General features: G+C 62.7%; 1 protein-coding gene and 1 long non-coding RNA gene across 3 annotated transcripts in view; one reads left to right on the top strand and one right to left on the bottom strand.

Moving 5' to 3' along the window:
• The window catches only part of ABR (ABR activator of RhoGEF and GTPase), a 30,638-nt gene that overhangs the window by 5,883 nt on the left and 14,842 nt on the right, over positions 1–9,913 (bottom strand). The window contains exons 7-16 of one of the 2 annotated variants that reach the window (XM_018076748.3): positions 8,383–8,435; positions 8,056–8,196; positions 7,597–7,718; positions 7,315–7,480; positions 7,079–7,201; positions 6,929–7,004; positions 6,674–6,778; positions 6,187–6,261; positions 5,951–6,048; positions 5,707–5,838 (exon numbers count right to left, since the gene is read on the bottom strand). In XM_018076748.3, the coding sequence (XP_017932237.1) occupies positions 5,707–5,838; positions 5,951–6,048; positions 6,187–6,261; positions 6,674–6,778; positions 6,929–7,004; positions 7,079–7,201; positions 7,315–7,480; positions 7,597–7,718; positions 8,056–8,196; positions 8,383–8,435 (1,091 nt within the window). Of the gene's footprint in view, positions 1–2,307; positions 2,795–5,706; positions 5,839–5,950; positions 6,049–6,186; positions 6,262–6,673; positions 6,779–6,928; positions 7,005–7,078; positions 7,202–7,314; positions 7,481–7,596; positions 7,719–8,055; positions 8,197–8,382; positions 8,436–9,913 lie in introns of those variants that run through there. The other variant, XM_008930461.4, reaches the window with a different exon arrangement.
• Positions 4,610–9,913, top strand: part of LOC108640412 — a 7,438-nt gene continuing 2,134 nt past the window's right edge. Inside the window, exon 1 of the long non-coding RNA XR_001921161.2 lies at positions 4,610–4,740. This is a non-coding gene — a long non-coding RNA (uncharacterized LOC108640412). The remainder of the gene's footprint in view (positions 4,741–9,913) is intronic.

Genomic DNA, 9,913 nt, shown 5'->3' with positions numbered 1-9,913 from the left:
GCACAGCAGGCAGCCCACCACGCTGCCCAAACCCCAAGGGAAGCAAAGCCACGTCCAATGCTTCGTCTCCAGGCGTGGGAGGATGGATGGGAGCATCCACCCACAGAGCCAGAGGCAGCTCCTGCCCACACAGCGCTGGCAAACACCCCATCTCAGCTACCACCACCATCTCCTTCTCCTCCAAAGGGAGCTGCCTTGCTCCAGCATGATGCAGGGACATCCCAGGTCAGTGGGGAACTGCTGGGCTGGGAACCCTGGGGAGCAGCCTCCGTGCCAGCGCTGTGCAGGATGAGGTGTCAGCTCCTCTAGGGCGGGTCAGATGGCTTCAAACACCAGCCTGTGCTTGGGGAAACACCTCAGCCAGCTCACCAGCACCTCTCAGGCCACTCCCTCCTGCATCTCAGGCACTCTCAGCTGTGGTGGTATCTGTGCCAAGCCAGCATCCACTGCAGTGCTGCTCTCATCCATGGTGAGGTGAAACAACCCTTGCTCCTGGCACAAGGATATGCTATCATTCTGGTTTCCCAAATTATCCAAAGGTGTTTGCTTGTAGGACAAAGCCCCAGGTTGAGGAGGAACAGGTGGCAGCATGGCAGGTGATGAACATCCCAGCAGCCCAGCAGCACTTGGTGTGTCCTGGGGAGGTTCCAGTGGCAGAGGGACCCACGGTCCTGCTGGTGCTGACCCCACTGCCTGCTGCTTGTGTTGTGCATGGGGTGACTCTGGACTTGAGGGGATGAGGCCACATCTTGGAATTCTGTCCTCAAGACACCTCCAGGCTGTGGCACTGTGGATACAGTTCCTACATGGGCAGTGGCAGCCAAGACAGACCCAGGCAGTGCTGGGTCCCGAAAGCTCCCAGGTAAGGAACTGGGAGGGCTCCAAGCCCTCATGGTGGCTTCTCCAGGGCCCCAAGTGCCAGGCTGCTGCAGCAGGGCAGGGGCTGCCAGGCTGGGCATGTCCCTTCCTCACACCTCACGCCCATGAGGTCACCCAACTGTCAGCCTGGGGTGAAGCAATCGGAAGCAAACTGGTGACTCAGTGAGCCAGGTCATCTCTGCCACAGCCCTGGGGAGCAGGATCCCAGAGGAGCTGCTACAGCTTCCCATCAGCGCTGCATCCATGAACACCCAGGGACACCCTGGCTCCAGCAAGCAGTTCCCCACCAGACCTCCAGGCCAGCAGCTCCCTCCTCAGGGAACAGACAGTTTCTGAGCCGACCGGTGCTGTGGGGCAGAGCAGCCCCCCCACCAGCAAAGGCTGCCAGTGGCAAAGCACAGCCCCCCAAAAAGCAGCGATTCACAGCCCCATCTGAGAGCGACCTGAGAAGCAGCAGCGCCCGCGGCACATCAGGACCGTGCCGGGGTCACATCCTGCTCTGCAGCCCCAGCGCTCCCGGGCAGCAGCCAGCAGGGAAGCTGGCGGCCACAATGGGGATGTGTGGGGTTGAGAAACTAAACCCCTTCTTGTTTTGACCCAGCAACAGCCGGCGGCAGCCCCCAGGCAGCCTCCCCACACAGCCCTCGCTGCCCCTTAATCCCTCTGCGGAGCAGCGGCACAGAATCGAGGTTAATGCCGCTGCGTCACAGGCGGCCCCGCCGCTGCCAAACCGAACCCCCACGGGCCCAGGCAGCTCCTGCCCGTGGTCACAGCTGAGACCCGGGCCAGCATCTCCCTGCACAGGGGGACCCCACGCAGGGAAATCCCCAGGGGTTCCCATGGGGCTTTTGGGACGGCCTGTGAGGGTGCTGTCCCCCTCCCCTGCCCACCCCTGTCCTCCCACAAAGACGGGCAGCACTGGCTGATGTGGCTGCGACACAGCTGCGAGCTGAGGGAAGCCTGGATGGACCCGGGAGGAGGGTTTGCAGATCAAGGAAGAGGGGATACACAGGCACCGGGTGCTGTAGCACCCCAGGAGCCCACCCCTGGTCAGCCCACAAGCATCTCTACCTCCTGGGCAAGCCCCGGGGCTGAGCAGTGGGACTCCCTGCCCGTCCTCTGCAGGACCCCTCTGTGTAAACAGCTCAGCCCTCCCAGCTCCCCAGCACACAGAGGGACAGGGAAGGAGGAAAACAAGCACCTCACAGGCTGCCAACTGCATCTAAGAGCTCCCAAAGCACCCAAACAGCTCTGTGCACGGACCACACAGCACTCGCTCTCCCCACAAGCCCCCTATGGCAGAGCCCCTCACCCCACAAAACTGCCCACCAAAAACCCATGCACAGCAGAGCCCAGCGACACCCAGAGCCCACCCAGAGCCCAGCGCCGTCCCCTCCAGCCATTCCCCCCTTTCCCCCCGAGAAGCACCTTCTGCCGGAGCAGTTTGCTGCGCACTCTGCCCCAGAGGCGGGCGCCCGTGTTGGGGGGTCGCTTCCCCTCGGGCTCCTCCACGCCGCGCTCCGGCTGCTCGCCCACGGGGCCGGGGCTGCCCTCCGGCTGCACCAGCACCTCCGTCATCGCGATTCGGCTCCGGGCAGGCGAGACGAGCGTGGCCGGGAAAGGTGCCCGGGGCTGGGTTAGGAGAGCGCCCGCATCCTTTCTGCTGCGGGGGGAGGTCAGCGGGGGCCGGCGAGGGGAGCCCGGCTGGGGCGGCGGGGAGGCGAGCGGGCAGGGCTCATCTTCAGGGTGTGAGCCAGGCTGTCGAGGCAGCTCGGCAGCCCCAAAAGCCTCCCTCCCCCTGCGAGGAAGTGACTCAAAGGCAGCCCCCCCCCCGGCGGCCCCCACGCGTTTAACTCTCGCCCTGCCGCCCGCCGCCGCTCGGGAAGGCTGGGGGGGCTGACTGGGCTCCCCGCCGCCGTCATCCGTCGTTATCCGCTGTTATCCCTTCCCTGTTATCCGCTTCGCAGCGCCAGCGGCAGTCGCGGCCCCGGAGGCATCGCCGCTGGTGGCTGCAGCATTCCCGGCTCCGAGAAGGAGCCAGGCTGGCTCTCCTGCTCCCACTAAGTGGCACAGGGATGGGACTTTTGGGGTCTCCTGTCAGGCGTAGGGATAAGTGGGGACCTACCATGGCCCCTCAGAGTACCCTGGCCCTTGTCAGCCCCACTGCCAGGGGGTGATGCGGGCAGGGGGATGGAAGCCCTGAAGAGTCCCTGCCTGCTGCTTCTGATAGGCAGGAACATGGGGAGGTGCAGGCTTGGGGGGCACTCGCACTGCCCCCCAGTTCATCCCTCAGCAGCCCCAGGAGTCCATATGGGTCACCCCGTGGATCCCTGCAGGTCTGGCGAGCCCCAACACCACAAATCTCCCCCTCCAGAGCCTCCGCCAGCGACAGACAGACGGACAGGCAGCAATTCCCTGAGGGTACAGCAGGCACCGTGCCCATGACAACACAGACTCTGCTCCAACAGCCACATCCCCCTGTGCATCAAACGGGCTGAGAAAAGCGCTGCCCCATCACCCTGAGGCCCTCCCTTCATGCACCCACCGCCCACCTCCTCACACGCCCCAGCCTCTCTCCTCTGCAATATGGGCACAAGCACTCACAGCCTGCTTTGCCCACCCCAACATCCGTCTGCCACCCTGCCACAGCGCCACACACCCCTGCCAGCACCCACCAGACACAGACCAGCTGCTGGGAGCAACTGGGACAGCTCAGAGCAAGGCTGAGCCCTGCAGCACAGGGGACACAAGCCCCCTACGGCAGCTCTACCTCGACCACAGCACGTTCCAACCTTAGAAACCCCAAACAAAACAGGGTTAACAACAACTAAACAGGGTTAATGCCAACCAGGATTCATGCCTTTCCACCCTACAGCCAGTGGCACAGCACGGGGTGCCCACCCTCCACCAGCAACAGGGACAAGGCTCAGGGTAGGGGTCCAAGGCTCACCACACTGCAGACCCCTAAGGGCTCATTGCCAGGATGCTTGAGAGGAGGTTGGTGCCAACCCCAGCCACTCCATGGACCCAGCCATGTCCTCTGTGCTGGCAGGACGTGACTCCCACCCATGGCATCTCTGCAGCCTTGGGAGGCCCCCACTGCCCACACAGAGGGGCTGCAGCAACCCCCTCACACACTGACCCACTCCCACCAGTCCATGGTGCTGATAAGCTGCTTTTGTGACCAACCCATGTGCCTGCGTGGCCAGATTAGAGCTGGGCAGTGGGCACAGGGCTGGCTGCTGGGGGGGTGCAGCCATCCTGGCAGCCCCCAAAACACCGCGGACCTTTGCCAAGCTCCTGATGCCAGTGCTGGTATCTGGAACCAGCAGCAGCTCATCATGAGCCCAGAGACCAGACAGGGTAAGGACCACCCAGGGCAGCACCTCTGCCTGAACAGCTCAGGGAGAGGGCAGGGGGGCAGCACTGGGGCTTGGCCACAACCCACAGACCCACTAGTAGTGCTGCCCATTCTGCTCGTAGCTGTCCTGCCCTGCCACCCACTCCACCCCAGAGGCAGAGACAAGCTGAGGCTCTGGGTGACAGCAGGACAGCCCCAACCCTGAGACTGCTCCATCTAGCCAGGCCCTCCTCGGGATAAGCAGCCCCAGGGCCTTCTCTCTCTCCCTTCCTTCCCCCACGACTTCTGCACAGCGGGTACGAGCTGTGCTGTCCCTGTCCCGACCCCCGCATCTCCCAGCATGACTCATGTTTGTTGATCCAGGCTATTTCCGAGAGCACAGCTGGACTGATCCCCGCGGGACATCGAGCCCCTTCCCTGCCCCGGCCCTCCTGCTTGGCCCAGTGCCATCCCCACACCACTTGTTTCCCAGAGGGAGGGCAACAGATGGGTGATTTCAGGTAAGAACAAGCCACTGGTGAAGCCAAGCCCCCATCTCCCACCCTGCTGGTGCTGTCCCCCACAGCATCCCCTTCCCAGCAGAGTTTCCATGCTGCTCCCCACTCCCCTGGGACCTGCCCTCAGTTGCTTTCCCACGGAGCAGGCAGCCACACTGGGCCCTTTGAAGTGGCCTGGGGTTGAGGGCTGTGTCCCAAGCTTGACACTGTCCCCAGCACAGCTGGGAAGGCAGCCAGCCTGGTGGTCCCCACCAGGAAAACACAGGGGCACCCCCATCTCAAACCATCCTCTGCTGCCCTGGGTGTCCCTGCAGCCTGGCCAAGGTGGGTGCTGGGGGAATGAGGGCTCTGGGGGCTGCCTGGCCCTCACTCCATCCTCCCAGACCTGCTCACCTGGGAGCATCTCAGGGCAGCCCAGGCCTCCATCCTTCCCTGCCTGGCAACCACCAATCAGAAGCAGCTCAGTCGTTGCCCTGGAAACCCCCGTTGCTATAACAGCAGCTGATGGAGGCACAGGGAAGGCAGATGGTGGCAGAGTGGGACAGGGGAGGGATGGGGGGCTGCACGCTCAAAGCTCTCTCTGGGGCAGCTGCCAACCCCCTCTCCACAGCCCCCCAGGCCCACAGCACAGGAGGCAGTGGAACAGAAACACTTGAGCCCAGCTGGGACTGGATGCACATCTTGGGGGGCAGGTCTGGCTTTGCCACCTCTGCAGGACTCCTCATTTTGTTCAACCTCCTCCTGCAGCCACTGTGCCCCAGGACCATCATCCACATCCCTGATGCCCACCAACCTCACTGCCTTCAATCCCACAATCCCTGTACCCCGTTCCCAAAAGCAGATTTGCCTGTCCATGCTGCCAGGCATAACTCTCTCATCCCAGGCATAACTCTAGAGCAGCCTTCCCAGCTCTGGCCTCAAGAGGTTCACTGCTGGGTAAGAAAATGCCCCAAAAGCCCCAGCACATACCTGGATCTGCCCTTTGCCCATGATCTTGTCCACGATTTCATTGTTGTCCTTGTTGAGTTTGGTCTTGTCGTAGCACTTCTCGTAGCAGAGGATGCGTAGGGACTGGGAGCCCTCCAGCTCGATCTCGAACTCCTGGGGTGCAGAGTGAGGGTGGCTCAACCCCAGCACCCCAGAGCAGCTCCAAAACTGGGGTTGAAGGGAAATGGGGAGTGCAATCCCCTGCCTGCATCCCACCCTCCCTCACCTCGTTCCACTGTGGCTCTGTGGTGTCCCGGAAAACCCTGGTCTTGGCTTTGCTGACGAAGTAGCCGAAGGAGTCCACCTCCAGCGTGCAGTAAAGGTCTGGGGGAGCAGACACTGCTCAGCACCTGAGGAACATCCCCACCAGCTCCCCGGGGACCACAGAGTGGGGCCACATGCTGGACCCCAACTCTTCCGATCACACCGGCCCCTCGGAGCAGGGGGGGCACCCACACTTACTGGCAGACTGCTTGAAGCCCTTGGCAGAGTGGACAATGACGTGCAGGAACCCGTAGAGCCCAGGGGACTCATCATCTATGATGGGAGAGCAGAGGCTGTGTCAGGGCTTGGCTGACACCTCTCATGCCCCAGGGCTGTCCCCAAGGCAGCCTTGGCCACAGGAAGTACTGGGTACCTGCAGTGACATCCAAATGTCCCCAACCCCCTTGAGGGCTGTCCCTAAGTTCTGTATTCCCTGCCGACATCCCAAGCTCTCCTGCTGCTGGACAGCCCTGGGGGAGGTTCCCAGTAGTGCTGGCTGGGTCTCACCCTGGGGACACTCTGGTTCTGCCCAGCCCACTGGGGTTCTGGAGAGACTCCAAAAGCAGCCTCGTGCTGCAGCTGGGATGGCTCTGCCTGGGAACCCGACGCTGCTCCAGCAGTGCCACCTGGTGGGAAGCTGTCCCCTGCACACCACGGTCCCCAGCAGGACCCAGTGGATACTCACCATCCTTGTTGCTGGTGACCGGGATGTTGTGGACAGTGCGTAGCTTGAAGCAGGATCCTGTGAGCACCTGGAGCTCCACTGAGCTCAGGACAAAGGCCTGGAGGTCTGTGAGAGGACAGGAGAGGAGCTTCAGAGGGATGCAGCCAGTGTTGGCCATGGGAACTGGCAAGCAGCAGGCTGGGATCCTGTGGGACCTCCCTGTGGCCCCTGGTGGAGCCAGGAACACCATGAGGGCCTCAGCAGCCCCAAATTTACCCTTTTTCTGCAGTTTCTGGATGGCCTCCCTCCACTCGGACCGCTCGTAGTCAGAGGACAGCAGGAAGAGGTAGCTCTGTAAGAGAGAGGGGGATGTGTCAGTCTGTGTGCAGGCAGGGCTGAGCCCGGCCCCCAGCCCACCCTCCTCACCTTCCCGTTGCGGTTGTGGATGCGAAAGGGGATGGCGGGCGAGTTGAGGAGCAGCCAGAATTCGTTTTCAAACATCTTCTTCTTGAGGCGCTCGATGGCCCGGCTCTGCCCCTTGTTGGCTTTCTGCAGACAGGGAGCAGAGAGGAGCTTTCACAGGTGCCCCTGGTCCCCATGTCCCATCCCCGACCCCAAGGAAGGCACCCAGCCCAGCAGCAGCTCCCACACCCTGCTCTCACCTCCTTCTGCACCTCGCTCTTGATGGCTGAGATCTTCATCTTCATGTCCTCCAGCTCATGGTCAGGGATGACGTGGACCTGCGGGCAGTGCTCCGACTCCTCCGGCGAGGGGAACACCAGGTCGGCCAGGGGCACGTACCACTTGCAGTCGTACTGCTGCTGCTTCCTGTGGACAGGGCATGGATACTGACTGATGCCTGACCCCCTCCCTGGCACATCCTCCAGCCCACTGGGGGACAGAGGATTGTGACACATTCCCCCTGTGCCCAGCACCCTCCTTACCCCACCGCCGTCTTCTTCAGCTTGGCACAGAGCAGCACGTCGGTGAAGAGGAAGACGTGCCGCAGCTTCCGCGAGCCCTCCGACAGCTCCACCAAGAAGCCATCCTTGACAAGCTGCCGGGTCTGTGGGGCAGTGGGGCTGCTCTGAGAGCGGGCAGGGAGCAAAGGGCAACCAACTGTGCGAGTGGGTGCTCCTGTCCCTCTCTGTGGCTCAGCCACCAGGAGTATGGGAAGGTCCGTGTTCTCTGGGTGCTATTTTGAGTCAATAGGGCACCAGCAAGCAGCAAGGACCAGGCAGAGCCCTAACATTGTACCCAGAACTGCTCTGGGGGTTTAGAGGAGCCCCTCCATCTCCTGGCCAAGCACCATGGAGCTCCTCAGAGTGGAGACACCAGCCAGGGGCTGGCAGAGGGCTCAGCCCTCACCCTGTGCCCTGCCACTGCCCACCTCACTGGCTCACCTCGCCCTTGGGGGTGGTGACCGCTGTCCTCCGGGGATCGATGTCCTCATTGATGCTGGACAGGAAGTTCTGCGAGATGCGGAGGGCGTCCTGGAGCAGTGGGTAGTCAGGGTGGTCGGCTGGGGTGTGCTTGAGGAGGTCCTGGAAGGGGACAGGCACAGGTGAGCAGCTGGAGAGCACCCACCCTGGCGAACCCCCATCAGCACTCCCCATGGCTGCAGGTCCCCCGGAGCAAGAGAGACAGAGCCTCCCACCCCAGGACTGGTGTCACACCCCTACCCCAGGACTGGTGTCACACCCCTACCCCAGGACTGATGTCACACTCACGTGCAGGACGAGGGTGCTCCGCGTCACCCGGTCGATGGGTTTATACAGCAGCGCTGAGGGGAGAGAGAAGGTGTCAACAGCCACCCCTCCCGGACCCCTGGCCCCTCTCCCACCCTGGTCTGCACAGAGCCCTGGGTGAGCATCTGGGATCCGTTCTGCAGAGAGCCAGCAGCAGCTGGACCATCATGTCACTGCCGGGGCAGTGGTGAGCCACCAGTGCCACAGCCCCGCTCCCTGCTGCGCTGGGGGCTTGGGGAACTACGGCCAGGCTGTAGTGGTGGTCACAGCCACGGTGACACCACTCCACCCTGACTGCTGGATGGGATGTCCCACCACAACTCTGTCAGCACATCCCCCACCCCACCATGGCAAAGGACCCCCCCGTGCGTGGTGCACCAACACCGGTGGTGGCTGTGGAGCAGAAGAGCTGCTCGTCACCCACAGCAGCTTTTTCAGTTTCCCTTTTGGCTCAGCAGTGGGTCCTATCCCTGCTCTGCCCGCTCTGCCACCCCATGGGACACCCTGTACCCACCACCCCAGCCACCCCTGGGTGCCAGGGGAACCCAGGCTGCTTCAGCAGCAGCAAAACCCCCACCTACAGAGAATGCCTGGGCCAAAGCACCATCCCAACGCCACTGCCCTGAGTCCCCTCCCCACAGCCTCCCATGACTGCATGGGAGGTGAAGCTCCATCTGGGGCAGGGCAGCAGAGCTGCTTCAAACATGGGGCACAGACCCCCCCTTTCTCCTGCCATGCAACCTCCCAGCAGGAAACCAGCCCTGGAGGCTCTTCAGAGGCACATTTCACTGGAAGCAGCCAGACCCTCCTTCTCCTCCCTGACTCTTTGGGCAGGCAAAGGCACAGAGCCCACTCACAGTGCTGCTCCCCATGCCTAGCCACTAGTGTGTTTCCTCAGGCTGGTTCCAGACAGGCCAATGCCTCTGGGTTTTCCCTTCACTTTGTAGCACTTCCCCAAACTGCCAGTGCCAAGAGGGGCCAAGTTTCGAGCTGTGGGAAAGGAAGAAAAGCTGCCACCTCCTCACCCTGTGCTGAGTTGTGGGGGGCTCCCACCCCCTTTACACCAGAGGGTGCTGCCTTGTGATGCCCAGTCCTGAGAGAGGGATCCCCATCCTGGTGAACTGGGGGTCTCTGCTCAGGAGGTGAGGATGCCAGCCTGGACCCTAAACAGAGGCTGCATCCCCCACAACTCTGTGCCAGCGGGCAAAGCCAGAGCCCCACTCCCTGCAACAGCCAGCAAGAATCCTGCTCTGGGATAGAGGGGGACAGGCAAGGCGTCCCCCCTTTCCACCACCCTACACCCAGGGGTAGGATGGACCCTCGCGCTGCCATCGCTACAGGCACACTCAGAGCACTGGGGGGCACTGGGAGGGGCTATCCCGGTTCAACGGAGGAGCCGACACAGTCCCGCCAGCCCGGGACCCAGACACGGCAGCAGCAGGCAGGGGTGCCCGGCGCCTCTCCTCCCAGCCACGGAGAGACGGACATTCCAGCCCCACGGCGCTCACACCCT

The sequence above is a fragment of the Manacus vitellinus genome, unplaced genomic scaffold (genome assembly GCF_001715985.3).
Source record: "Manacus vitellinus isolate BGI_N305 unplaced genomic scaffold, ASM171598v3 scaffold_32_pilon, whole genome shotgun sequence".
Classification (NCBI taxonomy): Eukaryota; Metazoa; Chordata; class Aves; order Passeriformes; family Pipridae; genus Manacus; species Manacus vitellinus.
Note: the sequence above shows the minus strand (reverse complement) of the source record. Positions and strands in the feature narration are given on the sequence as shown.